At 44.9% G+C, this 21199-nt stretch overlaps 1 protein-coding gene across 5 annotated transcripts in view; it reads left to right on the forward strand.

Annotated features, from left to right (window-relative positions):
- NR5A2 (nuclear receptor subfamily 5 group A member 2) overlaps positions 1-11576 on the forward strand; it is a 139041-nt gene extending 127465 nt beyond the window's left edge. For 2 of the 5 annotated variants that reach the window (XM_021064002.1, XM_021064003.1), the window contains exon 7: positions 8144-10335. In XM_021064002.1, coding sequence (XP_020919661.1) covers positions 8144-8391 — 248 coding nt within the window. In that variant the 3' untranslated portion in view covers positions 8392-10335. 5 annotated transcript variants of the gene reach the window in all.

Genomic DNA, 21199 nt, shown 5'->3' on the forward strand with positions numbered 1-21199 from the left:
CAACCCTTTGAGCCTCCTGGCCCCCAGCCCCCTTGCTCAGCCGAGCAAGTCTCCAAAGAAAAGTGTGCATGCGGGAGGATTTACAGGCTATGCCACGTGGCAGGTGCCAGGGAAGCAGGCATCAGTATCTTTATCTTCTTCAGAGAGAGCTCTAGTGCCGCGTGTGCCCGGAAAGCCAGCCGTAATATATTCAAGAAGACCTAAGGGTTTACTTGCCAGTAAGGATGGAAAAAAAATCTGAGCACCCCACTGTGAGCTTATCATAATGCTGCTTCATATGAAAAGTTGGTAATGAGTCCCTGAGTGAATAAAGTAGAACAGATGATAAGAGGTTAATACTTAGAGAACTCAACACGCTTTTGCCAGTCATCAAAATTTAAAGGTGCTGGAGAAAGGGTGGGGGTGCCGCTGTCTGCTTACGTACAGTTTCCAACTCAGAATTTGTAATGATAGGGTTCATTAACTTGGGCTTTTAAATTGTATTAAGAGGAAGCTTAGATGTGGAGTTCCCTGGTGGCTCAGGGGGCTAAGGACCAGTGCTGTCACTGCAGTGCCTCGGGTCACTGCTACAGCATAAGTTTTGATCCCTGGCCCTGGAACTTCTAAACGCCACAGCCCTGGCCAAAAGAAAAGAAAGAAAGAAAGAAAAAAAGAAGGATGAGGCTTACATAGATTGCAAAGGAACACACAGACTCCCAAACACAGGAGGCTTTGAGATCTGACATAAAGTCCCAACCCCAGAAGAATTGGAGGAGTTTTGGCCTCCTCTCCGGCTCCACTCCTCCACCAGGGTCTCCTTCTAAAATCCAAATGTGGTGCAAGACTGCCTTATGTGGCAACAGAAGAGCAAGTCTTTCCAAGGACTCCAGAACATGTGTCCAGATGTTGCATCCTCACAGAGTTGAATATTCTCACAAATTCCCGGTGTTTACAGATTCCTGCTCCAGCTGCCAGCGCCTGCTCATTACTTGCTGTGGGGCAGCCCGAGAAAATGATGAAGACTTTAAATGTATTTCATGCTTCAGTTTTCAGGAAAGGGCATGAATTAGCTTAAAAACTCACTCCAAGAGCATGGTGGAAGCACACTGAAATTTCTGGACCCTTCCTACAAAGTCCACACACGTCAGCTACATGAAAGAGAAAAATCCCAGGTCTTCCGAGAGGTGGTAGCATTGGGGTTTGAGCACTTATCTTTCATTGCTTTTTTCTTTTCTTTTTTTTTTTCTTTTTTGTCTTTTTTGCCTTTTTCTAGGGCTGCTCCCATGGCATAGGGAGGTTCCCAGGCTAGGGGTCTAATCAGAGCTGTAGCCACCCACCTATGTCAGAGACACAGCAACACAGGATCCGAGCCGCATCTGCAGCCTACACCACAGCTCATGGCAACGCCAGATCCTTAACCCACTGATCGAGGCCAGGGATCAAACCTGCAACCTCACGGTTCCTAGTCAGATTTGTTAACCACTGCGCCACTATGGGAACGCCTGCCTTTTTTTTTTTTTTTTTTTTTTTTTTTAAACTTCACAACTTTTAAAGGTTATATTGCATTTATAGTTACTAAAACACATTGGGTGTATTCCCCGTGTCGTACAATACATCCTCAGAGCTCACTTTATACATACTAGTTTGTGCCTCTTAATCCCCTCCCCTCTCTTGCCCCTCCCTCTCCCCTTCCCTCATGACTAGTTTGTTCTCTATGTCTGTGAGGCTGCTGCTTTTTTGTTTGATTTCTTAGTTGGTTGTATTTTTCAGATTCCATACTTAAACAAAGTAATATCAGACAGTATTAGTCTTTCTCTGCCTGACTTATTTCACTTAGCATAATACCCTCCAAGTCCATCCATGTGGCTGCAAATGGCAAATGTCCTTTCTTTTTTTATGGCTAAGTAGTATTCCATTGTATAAATGGACCACATCTTCTTTATCCATTCATCCTCAGTGGACACTTAGGTTGCTTCTCTGCCTTGGCTATTGTGAATTATGCTGCTATAAACATTGTATCTTTTTGAATTAATGTTTTCATTAAGGGGGGGTTATACACCCAGGGATTAAATTCCTGCATGGTATGACAGTTCTATTTTTAGTTTTGGGTGTTTTTTGTTTTTTGCTTTTTAAGGTCTCACCTGCAGCATATGGAGGTTCCCAGGCTAGGGGTCGAATCGGAGCTGCAGCTTCCAGCCTACGCCCCAGCCACAGTAACGCAGGATCCGGGCTGTATCTGCGACCTACACCACAGCTCATGGCAACACCAGATCCCTGACCCACTGAGCGAGGCCAGGGATCGAACCCACATCCTCATAGATTCTAGTCGGATTTGTTTCTGCTACACCACAACGGAAACTCCCTTTTTCTTCTTTTTTTTTGGGGGGGTGGGGGACCTCTATGCTGTTTTCCACAGTGGTTGTTCTCATCTACATTCCCCTTAATGGTAAAACTGAGGTCTGCCTGTCAGGCCAGAGATAAGACATTCAGGAACGAGGGGACAGATTCCAGGTCCAGATAAGCACGAGGGCCCTCATCTGATAACACACATAAACTGAGACTTGGTTACTCAGCTCACAAAGGCATTCACCACAGGATTCTCTGAAGAGAACACACTATTACCATTACATTTTAAATATTTAGTAGTTCCTGCTGTGGCTCAGTGGGTTAAGAATCTGACTACAGTGGCCCAAGGCACTATGAAGCCACAGATTCTATCCCCAGCCGGGCACAGTGGGTTAAAAGAATGAAGCGTTGCCACTGCTGTGGCTCATATTCAGTCCCTGGCCCAGGAACTTCCATATGCTGTGGGTATGACCATACAAAAATAATAATAAAATAGAATATTTTATTTCAGGAGAAATCTATTGCATAAATCAGTTTTTTGGGGGATTTTTTGTTTGTTTTTGTTTTTTTAGGGCTGCACCCGCAGCATATGGTAGTTCTCAGGCTAGGGATCGAATGAAGGCTACAGCTGCCAGCCTACACCATGGCCACAGCAACACGGGATCCGAGCCACATCTATGACTTAACAGCACAGCCAGATCCTTAACCCACTGAGCGAGGTCTGGGATCGAACCCGAGTCCTCATGGATACTAGTTGAGTTCGTTACCGTTGAGCCACAACGGGAACTCCCATCAATCAGTTTTGGAAAGCTGGTTTCAAATCAGAAAAAGAAAGGAGATTGACTTATAAGCTACATAACAACTGATATAATAGGTCATTTTATAATTAGTCAGTCTTGGGCAAATGCACCACTAATAAGAAGCAAACATGAATTGGGGAAATCTCTGGGGATGCCTTGACTCATACATATAATATGTAATAGCTCTCAGCCCAAGATGCTGGCAGTTTATATAGGTAAAGGAACAGTCAGTAAAGAAGAAAAGGATGCCGTGAGAGGGACTGGAGCTGAAATAGCAACGATCTAGGAACTACCTGGTTGGTGAATGAGAATAATTCAGTCAAGGAGGTCGCATCATGGCACAGTGGAAATGAATCCGACTAGGAACCATGAGATTGTGCATCGGAAATGATCCGACTAGGAACCATGAGGTTGCAGGTTTGACCCCTGGCCTCGCTCAGCAGGTTAAGGATCCGGCATTGCCGTGAACTGTGGTGTAGATCACAGACACAGCTCTGATCTGGTGTGGCTGTGGCTGTGGTGTAGGCCGGCAGCTGCAGCTCTGATTGGACCCCTAACCTGGGAACCTCCATATGCCGCAGGTGTGGCCCTAAAAAGACAAAAAAAGAAAAAGGGAGAGAGAGAATAATTCAGTCAAAATCTCTTTCTTTTTTTTTTCCCCAACCTTATAGCGTAAATATCAACATCATGGCCACTAAGTTACAAATTGCCTGTTTAGACCTAGGAAAAAAATACACATTTAGGGAGTACGTTGCACACAACGAATAGCATAACCTTTGTAATAGTTAATGAGAAACACATATAGGTAGCTTAATGGGATAAGTAATTCATCTCTGAACTTTAGAGAAAAATTGTGTATATGTTAAACATACTCCAATACAATTTTTTTTTAATTGTGTAAAAAAAGAGGAAAGGAGTTCCTATCGTGGCGCAGTGGTTAACGAATCCGACTAGGAACCGTGAGGTTTCAGGTTCGATCCCTGCCCTTGCTCAGTGGGTTAAGGTTTTGGCATTGCCGTGAGCTGTGGTGTAGGTCGCAGATGCGGCTCGGATCCTGCGTTGCTGTGGCTCTGGCGTAGGCTGGTGGCTACAGCTCCGATTGGACCCCTAGCCTGGGAACCTCCATATGCCGCGGGAGCGGCCCTAGAAAAGGCAAAAAGAGCAAATAAATAAATAAATAAATAAAAATTTTTAAAAAATAAAAATTATGTAGATGGCCAAAGTCTGAGAAACCTATTTTCCTTCAGAAGAAAAATCTGCATGGATTTTTTAAATTTAATTTAATTTTTGCTTTAGTCAATTTTTTTCATATTTTAAACTTTTATTGAGATGTAGTCATGTGATCAATGTTGTGCTCGTTTCTGCTGTGCGACAAAGTGATCCAGCTACACCTTTTTTTTCAAGTTGTCTTCCCCTATAGGTTATCACAGACTATTGGATAGAGTTTCCAGTGCTACACAGCAGGGCCCCATTAACCATCCATTCCTTAGGGTCAGATGCATATGCCAACCCCAAACCCCGAGTCCATCCCTCCCCCCGCCTGCTTGTATTTTTTAACTTCTAAGAGAAAGGTGCCAGTGTGGGCTAGCATTCCTTGAACGTATCCAGGGAATGCTAATCTGAAGGCTTTATTTTATTTTTTAATTTAATTTTTATTTGGATGTCTTTAAATAATTTTTCTGTAATAATAGCCCATGAATAAACCAGAGGTTAGGATCCATCCTTGGTTTCATGTTTGTTAGCAGGTTTGTTTTGATATGTTTCTCTTAATGGAGTGGCATAATTTATCACAGAAGGTTGAACCTAGTTCTCAAAAAATACATTTATCAAAAATTGAAGGTTTCCAGAACAACTTTCTAAAAAGACCATTCTTCATTTATCTTGTATTTTACACTGCGCAAATTCCTGCATCCTCCCTAGTAATCTCAGGGACTGCTGCCAGCTTTCTTGCTGTGAGAATATCGCTCATTGTAGCATAAAAGAATACTCCATGTCCCTTTTTTCTAGGATTGTGTTAAAAGTCACTGTAACACTGGAAGTGGCTTAATTTTTCTTCCCAACCTCTTAGTAGTTTGTAAAAGAGAAAGCTGAGTTCTGCTTTCTTTTTTTGCTTTTTTCTTTTTTTCTTCTCTTTTCTTGTTAGGGCCACACCTGCAGCATATGGCAGATCCCAGGCTAGGGGTTGAATTGGAGCTGCAGCAGCTGCCAGCCTACACCACAGCCACAGCAACTCGGGATCCAAGCCACATCTGTGACCCACACCACAGCCAGATCCTTAACCCACTGAGCAAGGCCACGGAATCAAACCCGCATCCTCATGGATACTGGTCAGGTCCATTACCGCTGAACCACAATGGGAACTCCCTACATTTTGTAATTTTGAGCCAAATGTAACTAATATTCATAAGTATGTTTAAATAATTTAAAATAACTTTGTAGATAGATGGAAAATGTTTAATTAGATGTCAGGTGCAACATGGGTACACTAGCTAGTGGACAGTAATTTGGCCACCAGTTTCAACACCACAAGAAGGCTCGGAGCTCCTAACATAGTGTCCGTTTGTACATTTCATTAATAAATAATCACATATTTTTGACTCCCATCACATTTTGAAACAGATGGCGTCTACAATGCTCATACTATATCTCCCTGTCAGTACTAATTCCCCATTGTTTTTCATTGGGAGCAAGAGTTAAGGATGGAACGAGGGAGGTATGTTTTACGCAAAGTTACGACTCGTAGTGTAAACACTGAAGTCATCCTGGACCCGTTGTTTTTTGTTTTTTGTTTGTCTTTTTGCCATTTCTTGGGCCGCTCCTGCGGCATATAGAGGTTCCCAAGCTAGGGGTCTAATCAGAGCTGTAGCCGCCGGCCTACGCCAGAGCCACAGCAATGTGGGATCCGTGCCGCGTCTGCGACCCACACCACAGCTCACAGCCACGCCGGATCCTTAACCTACTGAGCAAGGCCAGGGATTGAACCTGCAACCTCATGGTTCCTAGTCGGATTCGTTAACCACTGAGCCACGACGGGAACTCCCTGGACCTGTTTTAACAGCAAATGTAAGACAGTCTATTGTAACAGCATTTAGAGATACACGGGTATGCATGTATGTACAGGTTGCGTTTTAACAGCCACAAAACTATGGGATACCTGTTACTGTGGTAACCCTTTTTTTACTTTAATTTGTATTTTATGTTGCAGTGTATTGATTTACAATGTTGCGTTAGTCTGGGTTGTGCTGCAGAGTGATTCGGTTTTACATATACGTATATCTGTTCCTTTTCAGATTCTTTTCCCATGTAGGTTATTTGAAAATATCGAGCAGAGTTCTCTGTGCTGTAGAGCAGGTCCTTATTGTGTATCTACTTTATATACATAGCGTGTATATGTCAATAGCAAACTCCAAATTCATCCCTCCTTCCAACACTTCCCCTTTAGTAACTAACCATCGTTTGTGTTCTGTGTATGAGTCTGCTTCTGTTTTGTAAATAAGTTCTTTTGTACTATTTTTTATTAGCTTCCACATATAAGTGATATCATATGATATTTGTCTTTTTGTCTGGCTTCCTTCACTCCGTATAACAATCTCTAGGGGGAGTTCCCACCGTGGTGCAGCAGAAATGAATCTGACTAGTATCCATGAAGATGCGGGTTTGATCCCTGGCCTCGCTCAGTGGGTTAAGGATCTGGTGCTGCTGTGGCTGTGGGGTAGGCAGCGGCTACAGCTCCAATTGGACCCCTAGCCTGGGAACCTCCATTTGCTGTCAGTGCAGCCCTAAAAAGACAACAACAACAGCAAAAACCAATCTCCAGGTCCACCCAATGTTGCTGTAAATGGCATTATTTCAACTATAGTAACTCACCTGAAGTCCAGTATATTTAACCTTTTCATCATAGTTTGATGTGGTTTTCTCCAGAATCATTCTGATTTCTTTTTGTCCAATCAGAAAATAAAGCGGCGGGGGTGGGTGGTTGTATCTGTCAGCATGGGTGTATGTAAACACCCACCCATATCAATATATTTTTTCCAAAGGCTTCCATATACACCTCACAGCAAAGTTAACATATGTTCAGTTTGTGTCCAGTTAACATAAATACACTCCAGAAGAGAAATTCCATCACAACCATTTTCCCTTCCTCGTTGTTTCTATCTGTCTATCTCAGTCTGTCTTTGGACTCTGTTTCCCCCTTATTCAGCATAAGGAGGACCCCTGGGACCCAGGGTCGTCAGGAATGAGTCTGGGTGCATCGTCTGTGGCCCTCTCCTCTGGGTGACACCTGACCAGAAAGAAAAAAAAGAAAAAGCCAAGTATCAGACTTTAGAAAGCACTTTTGGGGTAAAGGGCACTCGCCATCCGGACTTGAATTCCACCTAAAGGACAAGGCTTTCATTTGCTAAAGATCATTAGTCACCGAGATATATATTTGAGAGGGCTCCCAGTCGCGCCTCTTCGGTTGGCAGTCGCTGGAGTGTACCAGATGGTTCATTAGCATCGGCTAGCCAAGTCAAAGGCTTTCAGAATCATTTAGAAAATGTCAAACAGAAACAAGAACCCTGTCACTTTTTATTAGAATTAACTACATCATACCCTGGACAGATTTCACCTTGGGTCAGAAAAATTAATACAGAATTATATGAATTGTGTAATATACTGGGTTAAGATAGGCCTTCCTCTGGGGACTCATTTGCTGGCAGTATATTATGATCCCTTTACGTGAGGAATCCTCCAACCTTTCCTTTTGTGAGATGTGAAAAGAGTTGACCTTGCTCAAAATCCATTGGTGTCTAATTGATTGGAGGTAGAGGCAGAATTTCAACAAGACCTTCTTCTAAGGCTCTTTTGTGATCCTTTTCCCGGGAAGCTTGGCCAAGGGGGCTTGCTGAATATTCAGCAGTGTCCAAAGGATGCTTTGTGTCAGGGGGAGAGAAATACATTCCTTAATGGAACACACTGCTGCAGTAAACAAGAATTCAGAAGTCATGGAGATATTGTGCTTTTTTTTTAAACTGCAGATGTCAAAAACCTTGAGAACTTCCAGCTGGTCGAAGGCGTCCAGGAGCAAGTCAATGCTGCCCTGCTGGATTACACCATGTGCAACTACCCGCAGCAGACGGAGAAATTCGGGCAGCTGCTGCTTCGACTACCTGAAATCCGGGCCATCAGCATGCAGGCGGAGGAATACCTGTACTATAAGCACCTGAACGGGGATGTGCCCTACAACAATCTCCTGATTGAAATGTTGCATGCCAAAAGAGCTTAGTCACAGCGCTTAGGAGCTCGGCTTCCAAACCAGAAAGGGATTGGTGGTGAGGGAGGCGGGGAGGAAGAACAGGAAGAAAGGAGAAAAAAAATCCCCCCCCCCAAAAAAAAAAAATTCTGAACGGCTCTAAGCAACACTAATGAGAAACTTGGTTGAAAAGCTATTGAATTTTCAAAGGCATAATCATCAACTACGTACTAGCAAAGGAATGATGTATCAGGGTATTTGTATTGCAAACTGTGAATCAAATGGCTTCACATTCCCCAAAGGATTCTGTAGAAAAGACATTATGGTGGAGTGGACGGAACTCGCAGGTGGACACCAACGTGGCGCCAGAACAAAGACCGCCGGCACAGTTCTTGTAAAGGTAAACTGATCTCCGCTGTGCAGAAATCTAGGAACTGACCCGTGTTATTCATTAGGCGTACGCAGAGGGGGTCTGAGCTTCTGGAATCCCTCGTGGTAAAGCTGAACGGAAACAGTTCCCGAGAGTCCGTCAGCTCCACCTCGATCAGCCCTCCCCTCTTCCTTGCCAGGACCCAGCATCTTCTGCCCTGTGGTCCTGGGATCTGTACTAAGGGTTTGTGCTCAGCCACACCCACTAGTAGCGCCACCAAATCATGAAGACCTAATTTTGAATGTCTGTGTCTTAGACCTGCAAACCGCTAATAAGAACTGTCTATTACTATGTTAGCTTGCCATTTTAAATGTGTTCTGGTTTGTTTTGTCACGTGTTCATGATATTTAAAGAAACAAACAAACAAAAACAACGAAAAAGCAGGCCGTATCCCTCTTCTGATCTTAGAGAAGCAGTCATTAATATTAAGGGCAGCGACTACAAACTTATAAAGCTTTCGCTTTAGCAGTGTTGAATTTCCCAAAAACTTGCAGCCGAAAGGCTCGTGAGGTTCCATCCGTCTTTTTGACCATCAAGGTTTGTAGTTGATTGAAGAATGCAAGGTGAACCGTATTTTTGCTGGGGTGTCAAACCGTCACAGTTCCGAGTCGTTTCAAATCACACTGACGCATGTTGAGCTATGCAAAATTAAAGACGGGGGGGCGAACAGATAACATGGATGGACTTTGGGGGCCATTGAGTATCCCCTGAACGGAGTGTGGACACGGAGATCTTTACCCATGGCCTGGAAAGATAGCAAAGTGATTCCCCTCTTCCCCGGAAGGGGAGGGAACAGAGTGATGCTGAGCTTTCGGAGTCATAGACCAAAGTCTGCTGTAGAACAAAGCGCGGAGGAGGACAGAGAATCGCAAAACAGACTCCCCAGACCACACTGTCAGTATTATTCACAGGCAATGCCGGACGTATGGAAGTCTTGCCTTATTTCACAACTCTCGAAGGTAGCCGTGCAGCTGTGGATCATCACTGATCTCCAATAAAGTGTTCCTACTTTAACGTCGAAGCAAATAGCGTGTTTACATTCTTGAGGTCCTCCGGGGGGAGGGGGGAGCTGTGATAAAACGAAATCGCGAAGGCAGTAATTTCCTTAACGTTATTTTTCTGATTGGTAATTATTTTTGACACTACTTAATTATGGTATGTCGTGAGACACTAAAATCAAAAGCGGGAATCTCATCTAGACGTTAATTTTGTTGAGATTATCGGCGGCACAATCACGTGTAGAAACTGTAAAAAAAAAAAAAAAAGATAAAATAAAAGTATCTCCTAGTCCCTTAATTTTTTTCATAAATGTTTCTGGCTTTTGAATAGTTTATTTATATTGTATATCATAGTTTCAACTGTAGACAATTATGATGCTAATTTATTGTTCCTTGGTTTCGCCTTTGTATAAGATATAGCCAAAACTGAAGAAACCAAATATGTGTTTATTGTAGCATGTCTTTCAAGTTAGTGGCATATAGTCAGGGACAGAGAAGGGTCTTAATGAATTAAAATCACTCACTTGATTAAATGTCTGTAAATCTTCATGATTCTTACTGTAGTTTTATTTAATATCTATTGTAAATTATGTGACTTGTAGCTTTCTCTGTTTTTAAGTAAATTTCAGCAAGGGTGGGGGTCTTACCTGGTTTTTCTTTCCAAGCATCGTAAGTTGTATACCAAAGATATTAGGTATTGCTTCTGTGTGTACAAAGAGGCTTATTTTATTATTTGTGTAAAACACCTCTAATACACGTCCACGGGAAGGGTAACCCGTGGGCAAAGCCGGGTGTCCACGGCTCCTCACACAGAGCTGGCTCGCCCGTGTAGCTCCACAGCTCACAGCTCGGAGGAGGTGGAAAGTAGCTGGTCAGAGTCCCCATCCAAGTACATAGAACGGTAGCATCTTTGATCTCCCCAGTGAAGAACCAAGTTGGAGAGGAGTCGAGCCAATAGTTAAAGAAATGGATCCATCCCGTGTGTGGAATGGGGGTAGAGAAAATTTCTAGATTTGGGGAATAGTTATAAGGAGGGTCAAAAAATTTTTTTAAAAAGTACATTGATTCCCAAAGTTCCTGTTTTCTTATTTTAAATATGCTGTCATCCCCACTGAATATTACACCTAAAAAGGTCACATATTGGTAAGTGGTTAACCTAGTAAATTACACCATGAGAAGCGTTAGAAAGATATGCAATACAGAGCCTCAGCCACACTGCTGGTGACACTAAAGACAGAAGCTGATACACAAAAATGCCATTGGAGTTCTCTTGTGGTGCAAGGGGTTAAGGAGCCAGTGCTGTCACCGCTATGGCATGAGTTCAATCCCTAGTCCAGGAACTTCCACAGGCCACAGTCTCTGCCAAAAAAAAAAAAAAAAAAAAGACTGCTGCTCGGCATCCGTGGCCCATGCAAAGCTTGCTAGTGATTTTCTCTCCGTACTCGTAGTTAACCATTTGCAGCCCAGCATTTACTTAGCAAATGCCTTAGCAACGGCAGGATTTATTAGCACAAGCAGGCTCCACTAAGAAGGCTGTTGGCTTGGCCTGGTTGAGTTGAGTTGGTCCATGTTGAGAAACAGACAATCTGTCATGTCTGAGTTTTTGTATTACAGATCTTCAGCCGCTCCCTTAGATCTGAATCCGTGCGGTGTTTAGAGTGTGAAGTCGGTTCCTCCTTGACGTTCCTTCCTGTGTTGGTGAAATACACATTGTCATGTCGGTTCTTGCCAGGAATTTCTCCACAAAATGGAATTTTTGTTCAGTATGTCAATAAATATCGATATGCCCAGCCTGATCATTTTTATTTTATGCTGTCGTCATTCTGTTGGATTCTAAAGCTTCTAAGGAACCAAGATACTGGACTAGGAATGGAGTCAAAATGAATTCCACACAAATAGATACATTTCCCTCTCGTTTCTTTCTCTGGGTTTGAAGCATTAAACTGCAATCTCTGTGTCATCATGACATAAAGCATCATTTACTGTTACAACCAATGGCAGAAACCGCTTCAGTATCTGTGACACTCTCTGTGTTCCAGTGAGGTTCGCAGGTGCTTTGTTCATTCGGTGGGTCCTCAGATCAGCTCCACCGGGCATCCTCCTCTTCCAGCTTCCTGCTCAAAGTGATACACTAGCCAGCAAAGGAGCGGGGATGGGAACCCAGGACCTGTGTATCCAGGACCATGACACTGGACTGTTTCTAAACCTGGGTGACTCCTAGAATTTGTTCCCAGAGAAAAAGATCAGGCATCAAGCTGCCACTATGTATTAAGTTACCGATTCAAATATTGAGAACTTAGAAACAACAGCCTTTGCATTTTGGAGTTCCCTGGTGGCTCAGTAGGTTAAGGATCTGGTGTTGTCACTGCTGTGGCTCAGGTTGCTGCTGTGGCATGGGTTTGATCCCCGGCTCAGGAACTTCCACGTGGCATGGGTGCAGCCACAATAAATAAATAATAGTAACATCTTTATGTTTTAGACACTAGCCTCCTTCCGCACTGCTGAGCTTTGGAGATGTTTCAAGCAAGAAAATAGCTCCACAGTGCATTTTGGAATTTAATAATTATCTCTATTACAAAATAATGCCCTGGCCACGGAATATAAAAGGCTTACCAAGTGTGGTGATCCAGCCCCCCCACCCCCACATTCCCGTCCCTACCCCTCAAGACCAGGAGTGGTTATGCCTTTGCCAAGCAAACAGTAATTCTTAGGGTCCTACTGAAAGACACCAAGGAATCAGATCCAAAACAGCATTCTCAAGGTCTAGTAGATTACGGACCTAATTTTTTTTTCTCTTTTTCTTTCTTTTTAGGACTGCACCTGCAGCATATGGAACTTCCCAGGCTAGGGGTCAAATCGGAGCTATAGCTGCTGGCCTACACCACAGCCACAGCCATACCAGATCTAGCCACATCTGCCACCTATACCACAGCTTGCAGCAATGCCAGATCACTCACTCACTGAGCAAGGCCGGGGATTGAACCAGAATCCTCATCGATTTTTTTACTGTTGAGCCACAATGGGAAACTTTTTAGGGCCACACTTGTGGCATATGGAAGTTCCTAGGCTAGGAGTCAAATGGGAGCTGCAGCTGCCAGGTTACACCACAGCCACTACAAACCCAGATCCAAGCCATGTCTGCAACCTACACCACAGCTTATGGCAACACCGGAAACTTAACCCACAAAGCAAGGCCAGGGGTCGAACCCATGTCCTCAGGGCTGAGTCACAAAGGGAGCTCCCAGAGCTAAGATTTTTTTAAGTAACTAAATAGTAACATACAAAACACATCTCCTTTGTTAACCTCTCACGGAGAAGAACTTAAAAAAACTTCGTGCTGCCATCCCATGGAATGTGAAAAAATATGCTTATATTCATACTCTGTTGAACTATAACTTAAGCTACAGAAAAGTATACAGTTTGATAAACTTTTACATCGGTTTACATCCAGGCAATTATCCCACAGGTCAAGGCAGACATAGGACTTAATTTTTGTAATTTTTAAATCAATGGTTACACACACACATATGTATATGTGTGTGTGTGTATATATATATATATATATATGTGTGTGTATATATATATATATATACTTTTTTTTTTTAATTGGTGGAGAGGGCGTTTTTCCAAAGCCCAACCTGGCAGCTGGTGGAAGTGATTCTGATGAGAGCAGAGGCTCTTACTTTCCTCGCTTAAAATCGCTCTCCCAAAGTTGCTGAATCCGTCCGCATGAAACAGCCCCTGGGGGGGAGGGGGATGGTTCTCACGGATGTGCGTTTGATTGTTGTATTCGATATTCGCAAGACCTTTGAAGAGGTCTGTGCCTTTAACTAAGTTTGACGTTCAGTTTGAAGCCATCTCTGATGTGTGTTTTTATGAGAACCATGTGGAGGGTTTGCGCTGCACAACGCAGGTCAACACGCTGCGACACTTACCGATGTTGACATCTCCCTGGAATAATAAGGACCAATTTTCCTTAACACTGAACAGGAAGCGTATAGTTTAGTCACTCAAAATAAATATCCCTGCAGTGCTTTAACGGTTTCGCATAGGCATTTGTTTTATGTTAAGGTGGGAATTAATAATTCGGTGATGGAGATCGGGCTGCCACGGTGGTTTTGTTTGCAGAAAAGCTGAGAACCCGTCTGTGAGATGGTGCATGTTTAATTGTTGCTGGAAAAGAGGGAAGGAGGCCAGAGGGGGTGCCCTGTGACTAATCGCTGAGCATCCCAGGCGTAAGCACGACACTAAAGGATCAGGAAACCAGGAGAAGACTGGAGATGGCTGAACACACAATCAAATGCAAAAAACCAGGCGGTGAGAATGGCGTTGCTCTATTATGAATTCAAGGCACTCAACACAACATCTGAAGAAACAGCAGGAGAGTTAGAAATGTGCCTTGTGGCCCCAGGGAATGGAAAATCAGTTAAGAATGGAATAGGTAGGAGTTCCCTTCGTGGCGCAGTGGTTAACGCATCCAACTAGGAACCATGAGGTTGCGGGTTCAATCCCTGGCCTTGCTCAGTGGGTTAAGGATCCGGCGTGGCCGTGAACTGTGGGGTAGGCTGGAGATGCAGCTCAGATCTGGCATTGCTGTGGCTGTGGTGTAGACCAGCGGCTACAGCTCCGATTCGACCCCTAGCCTTGGAACCTCCATATGCTGCAGGAGCAGCCCTAGAAAAGACAAAAAAAAAAAAAAAAAAAAAAAAAAAAAAAAGAATGGAATAGGTAGATATGGGGAGAATGATTACTGCAACATAGGAAGGAAGGAGCTCCAGTCGTGGTTCAGTGGAAATGAATCTGACTAGCATCCATGAGGACACAGGTTCGATCCCTGGCCTTGCTCAGTAGGTTAAGGATCCGGGGTTGCCGTGAGCTGTGGTGTAGATAATAGATTTGGCCTGGATCCCACGTTGCTGTGGCTGTGGTATAGACTGGCAACTGTAGCTCCAATTCGACCCCTAGCCTGAGAACCTCTATATGCGGCCCTAAAAAGACCAAAAAAAAAAAAAAACCAGAAGAAAAAATGTCCTCCCATCAGAGCTGTTCGACAATGAAACCACCTTTCTTGGAGGGTGGTGATTTCTCAGGACTGCTCCGCATGAGGCTGGAATTGACCGTATTGGGGCCTCACTTCCTACATCAGATGGCTGGGTCTCCTTTGATGACCCTCCAGAACCAAGTCCAAGAGTTCCACTGCTGGTCCAGAAGTCCAGGAAGGCCCTCTCCCCACACTGCTTCCCTCCCTGGAATTTGCTTGTGCCTTTGGAGTCAGCTGCTGGGACGAGATGCTGGCAGGCATGATCCAGCCACCTCTAGAGACCTGAGTGTGTGCAAGATGAATGTACAAAACTCATGACGGTGTTTACCTATGACTCGGGAGAGAAATCACAACTTGACAAACATGTCAGAGCCACGCCTCCTTACAACAACCAATGACAAGCAATGGTGAGCATTCTGCAAAGCAAAGTGTCTCCTTTTTTGAAAAATTCTATTCGTTCATTCACAACTGCTTCTCTAACATCTGCTATAGAGTGGGAGGCAACTCACAGCAGTGGAGGTGCTGGTTCCCTGAGGTATACCTCTTCTGGGGGGCCAGTGCCTCCCTGCCACCCACCCCAAGGTCAGGTGAGGTGACCCAGGAACGATGCTGGGACTCGATTGCCCAGCCCTTCCTCACGACGCCTTCTACGACCTGACAGCCAAGAGCACATTAAAGAGGTTGCCCTGAGAAACACATGGCATCAGCATCCATAGCAACATCTTAACCAGGAAGAGCCATTTGTTTACTAATCCAATATTTCTCACCCGAGAAATACTCAGCAACTACTAATGTGCCAGCAAACGATCTAGTTGAGGAAAGGCATCCAAAGAACTTACCCTAGAAATAATTCAAGGAAATAACAGCATCTCTCTTTAAGCACTTGTTACATACCAGGCATTGTGGGCTACACACTATGACAAACCTGTAATTGTCTCTGCCACCCTAGACACATTCCTAGACACATGGCTCCTCAGGCAAAGACTACATTTCCCAGCCTTCTTTGCAGCAGGTGCGACCATGTGACTACAATGAGCCAATGGCGATGGAACAGGAGCAGAAGTGACCCCCCCCAACTTCACAGTCTCCCCCAGCCTCAGAGTCAAGACTGTTTCTTGACTCTGACTCTTACCTCCTTCTCTGGCTGGACCCCAGGTGTGGCCAGCAATCTAGGTGACTGTCTGGGGACTGAGGTGCAATGGATGGAAGTACCTGAGTCCCCAAAGGACCTGGTGAGCAGAGTCCACTGACCAGACTCGGGTGAGAGAGAAATTAACGGCTGTTATTTAAGCCACTGTATCTTGGGGTCTCTTTGTTTCAAAAGCTTAGCTTTTGTCCTCATCAACACAAAAATGATTTTATTTAATCCTCAAGCAACCCCATCATAGGATGAGGAAACAGAGGGTTTACAGAAGTTATTATGTAACTTGCCCCAGTCTTACAGCCAATACGAGCCAGATTCACACAGTCCTGTTTGATTCCAGACCTTGTCCTGAAAGCAAAAACCGAGACATCCCATTAGACCCAAACTCATTAATGGAGCCGTTTCTTTCTTTCTTTTTTTTTTTCTTTTTAGGGGCGCCCCTGGTGGCATATGGAAGTTCCCAGGCTAAGTGTTGAATTGCAGCTGCAGCTGCCAGACTACACCACAGCCAGGGCAATGACAGATCTGAACCAAGTCTGCAACCTACACTGCAGCTCACACCAATGCCAGATCCTTAACCCACTGAGTGAGGCCAGGGATTGAACCCGCATCCTCATGGATACAAGTCAGGGTCTTAACCCACAACAGGAACTCCAACGGAGCCTCTTCTTCATACTCAAAAGAAGCAATGGTGACAGACACTTTTTTTTTTTTTTAAATAGTGGCACCCAAAACATGAAAATGTTATTTGTTTCAGTAAGAAAAAGAGGGCTGGGTTATAACCATGGATATCGAAAACAGGTGTCAGCTGCCCAGGGCCTCGGGAACACTCACAACATACAAGTTCTTTGGAGTCTTACACAGATGACAACGGAGGTAAAAACCTCTATTTGTAAAGCTTCTGGGCAGGAAACGTCACCATCACCACCACCTCTGGCCCCAACATCCATCCTGACCACAGTGTAATTAGCTCCCCTAACTTTCTCATCCTGGCTAGTAGTTTCCCTGTTTATTTGGTCACAAAGTCAGTTGAGAAACATCCTCACTGCCTCCATTACTAAGGACTATGCGAATCCAAGGCAACAATGTGCATGGAGAAAAAAGCATCTTGTGCCTGTCATTCTGGCTCACATGCCTTCAGCCCACTGACTAAAGCCCTTGCTATTAAAAAGATAAAAAAAAAAAAAAAACTGGTCCCGAGGATTTTCCCCCAGAAATAAATTAGGACTGTCAAAAGCTCTCTGCTGCAGAGTTGGAGCAGCGTCTATAAATAAGTGTGGAAACACGTGCTGTGTCGCCCCTGGTGTGGCTGTAACAGGTTTTATTTCCCCCTCTGCTCCTGCCGTGTGGCCTTGTGTTATTTGAGTGTCAAATGTCCCTACAACCATTGTGTGGCCTGGATTGCAGCCAAGCTCCCGGGGGAAGTGGGAGGCAAGTCCCCCCCCTTTCAAGGAGCTGAAAGTGTGCAGCCCCACCCCGGGGGGAGGAAGGGAGGCCTCCCCCCTCTCCTGACAAGGGCCACCAGACACGGTTCCTCCCCACCACCCACTCCCTGTGTCCCTGATGAGAAAAGTCTGTGCCCTGAAACGTGCAAAGTCCTTGTTTCATGAAATTACCTCCTTTTATTCTTACAACACGCCTCCAAGGTGGGCATTGTTTAGCTTGGGGGCATCGTGGATGAGGAATCTGGGGCTGAAACACTATAGTTTCCTAAGGTCACAGAGCTGGTGGCTGGCAAGGAGCCCTGCGTATCACAGGGGATGAATACAGAAACTTTGAAACTCACTCCGCCTCTGCTTTTTCGTTTCCTCACCACCCTCCCTGACTCTTGGGGACAAACCCTTGTCCCAGCTTCGCTTGAGGTCAGTATGCATATCCACCAAAGGCCAGAACACACACCTTTCTCAGGTGATAATTTCATATCTGGAAAAATCACCACCTTGCCAGAACCAAGCACAAAGATTTAAAAAAAAAAAAAAAAAAAAGTGTGTCTCCGTGGTTCCTGATTTTTTTTTTCTTCTGGTTTTCTCTTTGTCTGCTTTTGTTTTGCTTTGTTTTCAGGTCACAGGAACTCAAGGGTGTGGGTTACTGCTGATGCTAAAATGCAGGCACCATGGCTGTATTCAATCTCATATAAATTTATTCCGGGGGAAAAATAGGCATTTTACAAATATAGGCATACCTTTAAGCCACCAGAGAAATACAAAAATAAAATATTACTTCAGTAAAAAAATAAAATAAAATAAAAAATAAAATTCAAGCATCTTAGCCACATCGGTGCGTACAATGTTACTGGCCAAAGATTTAAGGAGAGTGCAACCGATTTAGATGTGGCTGCTGCTTACAAAGGCATAAAAGCCTGAGCAACAGGTGCCTGTGGAGGGATAGGATGAGAAATAGGAACCACATGCCACAGGAGAGTCACAGACGAGGAAACTCAGAGCCCAGAAGGGACAGAAGTGTGAGCTCAGAACGTGGAGGGATGGGGGGGGGCGCAGCAGGTGAGGTGAGGAGCCCCCCTGCAGAGGAAAAGGGTGGCACCTAGGCTCTGCCAGGTAACGCTGAGACTGGGAAATTGTTTTCCTGACATTCAAAGGGCCGCCGTATGACCTCATTCTGTGGCAAACTGTGGCCAAATAAGGTATCGAGGGTTGGGCGTGACGGCCCGTGATCTCCGCTATGTGTCATTTTTTTTTTGCTCCACGGAGGCATCCTCAGAACTTCCTGCATTTATTTTCACCACGCGGGGCAGGAGCGGCTCCGAGGGCACTTAGGAGCAGGGGCTTTCCAGCCGGCTCTGATTTATGACCCACGGAGCAAGGTGCCAAGTTCCTGTTTTTCCAGCACTGCGGAAACTTTCCCAGACATCATCTGATGCGCAACAGAGCCCCTGGCAGGTGGGGCGGGGAGGTGGGGAGCCAAGCGGGGGGGCACGGATGTTTTTACATTGTGTGTACATGATCCTGATGGGGAAGAGGGAGACCCAAAGCCTGCTTATCTTGTAATCAGTTCGTGGAACAGGCGTTATTAATCATCTCAGTCTTGAGCCGGCCCGGCAGCATAAAGGCTAGGAGCTCCCTTCTGTCTCTCACCAGGGATTTCTTGGGAGGGCAGGATGGAAAATAGCTTCGGTCACCCCCTCAGTGCCTACAACGGGGTCACCGCTTCCTTCAACCCCTGGCTGGAAGTGTGGATGGTGGGTGGCGGGGAGTGACAGTGGCTTTGCAAACTTGGGAACGGCACACCCACCACCTCTGGGGACATCCCTGAGAAAGCATCAAGCTCCCTGAGATGCGGGGGGAGGCCAGGAGGACTCACCTCTCCCCGTGCCTGCCCTGTGTCCCCATGTCCCCCACCATAGGGCTGACTACCCTTAAATGGGGTTACTCTGCTCTCCACGCCCCTAGGACTTTGCCCCCAGCTCGCTGGATTCTTGCCCTCATCTTGTGTGGTCAGTTTCAGCCCTGTATGTCTCCTATCAGAGGAGAGCTAAGAAGCTCTTTATCCATCTGCAGTCAGGAGCTTAAGACAGTCGTGGTCCAGGTCCCAGCCCAGATGCCAAAAGGCTGGCCTGCCCTTCCTCCCTGCTTCCTTCTGATGAATTGCTGTGTGCTCAGAAAACCATGCTTACAAAATAGCAGTCACAAAGTTCCCAGCACAAGCAAAACACACATCGCAGTAGGGTAATACACCATCACATGAATCTAAAGAATTAAAAAGGAATTAAGTCTACCACATGCCCCGTGTCCTCCACCAGGAAGCTTTGGGCAGCCAGGCTCTCAGTCAGGGACCCAAGGCTGTTCATATCCTTAGCATCTTTTTTTTTTTTTTTTTTTGTCATTAGTCTTTTTAGGGCTGCACCTGCAGCATATGGAGGTTCCCAGGTTAGGGGGCAAATCGGAGCTATAGCTGCTGGCCTACACCACAGCCACAACAATGTGGGATCCGAGCTGCGTCTGCAACCTACGCCACAGCTCACGGCAATGTGGGATCCTTAACCCATTGAGCAAGGCCAGGGATAGAACCTGCGTCCTCATGGAGGCCAGTCAGGTTCGTTAACCACTGAACCATGATGGGAACGCTTCCTTATCATCTTTTAACTCAGCATCTATTCGTAACAGCTGCTTAATAAATATTTGTTGGGTTGAATCAAATATTTAATTGCTTTTCCCATAATTTAACATATATTTGAAAATACACATAATTTGAAAAGGACTCAAGATTTTTCACCTTGAAAAAGACATACACATCCTAATTTGTATGAACCTCTTTCTCTACATCTTTCTTATAACTGCCTTCAAAGAGAACCTAACAATCTAAACCGGTACTTTTACTAATGATTTCTAGATCAATAGATCCCTGATTATCTAGGAAAAAGGAACCATGACTTAGAAACGAATTCCTAAAGCCATTACGGTCCAAAATGTGAAAGCCCCCCTGACTTTTTAGTGTCTGTTAATGCACCGTGAATATTCATATTGTTTGGAAGTTAAAGCAGGCAATAGCATGTAAGATACAGAGGACAGGGCATTCCCCTCCCTCGTAGCTCAGCAGAAATCAATCTGAGTAGTATCCATGAGGATGAGGGTTCGATCCCTGGCCTCGCTCAGTGGGTTAAGGATCCAGGGTTGCCATGAGCTGTGGTAGAGGTCGCAGATGCATCTCAGATCTGGTGTTGCTGTGGCTGTGGCCAGCAGCAACAGCTCCGATTCAATCTCTAGCCTGGGAACCACCATAGGCTGCAGGTTTGGCCCTCAAAAGACCAAAAAAAAAAAAAAGATACAGATGATATTAGTTTCATCAGCCTTGCAATTATTACATTATAGACCATAGAGTTCTTACTCAGGTGGATATTTTGTTTGGTCCCTCTTTGCTCTGAAAATCCAAGTGAGAAAGATCTCATTTCTTCACATCGAAGTGGGATTCATCTCACATCGTTGCGAGACATGGCATTATTTTACACACTACTGAAAAGGAAACATCTTTCTGACATCATTGTAAGACATGTCCTGCTTGGAGCAAGTGAAATTGGGAAGGCTTGTGTCTTAGAAGTGATGATATGAGTCTCCTCTGGGGACACATTCCTCCCCATCAGGTCCAGCACCCCAAGTCCTCAGCCATGGGAGGACTGGCCACCAGGCATTGCCCTTGTAACCAGTAGCATCCAATGTAAAATTACCCATGGATTCTTAATTCTTATTGTGGCTCAGCATGTCAAGAATCCAACA

The sequence above is a fragment of the Sus scrofa genome, chromosome 10 (genome assembly GCF_000003025.6).
Source record: "Sus scrofa isolate TJ Tabasco breed Duroc chromosome 10, Sscrofa11.1, whole genome shotgun sequence".
In the NCBI taxonomy this organism is placed as follows: Eukaryota; Metazoa; Chordata; class Mammalia; order Artiodactyla; family Suidae; genus Sus; species Sus scrofa.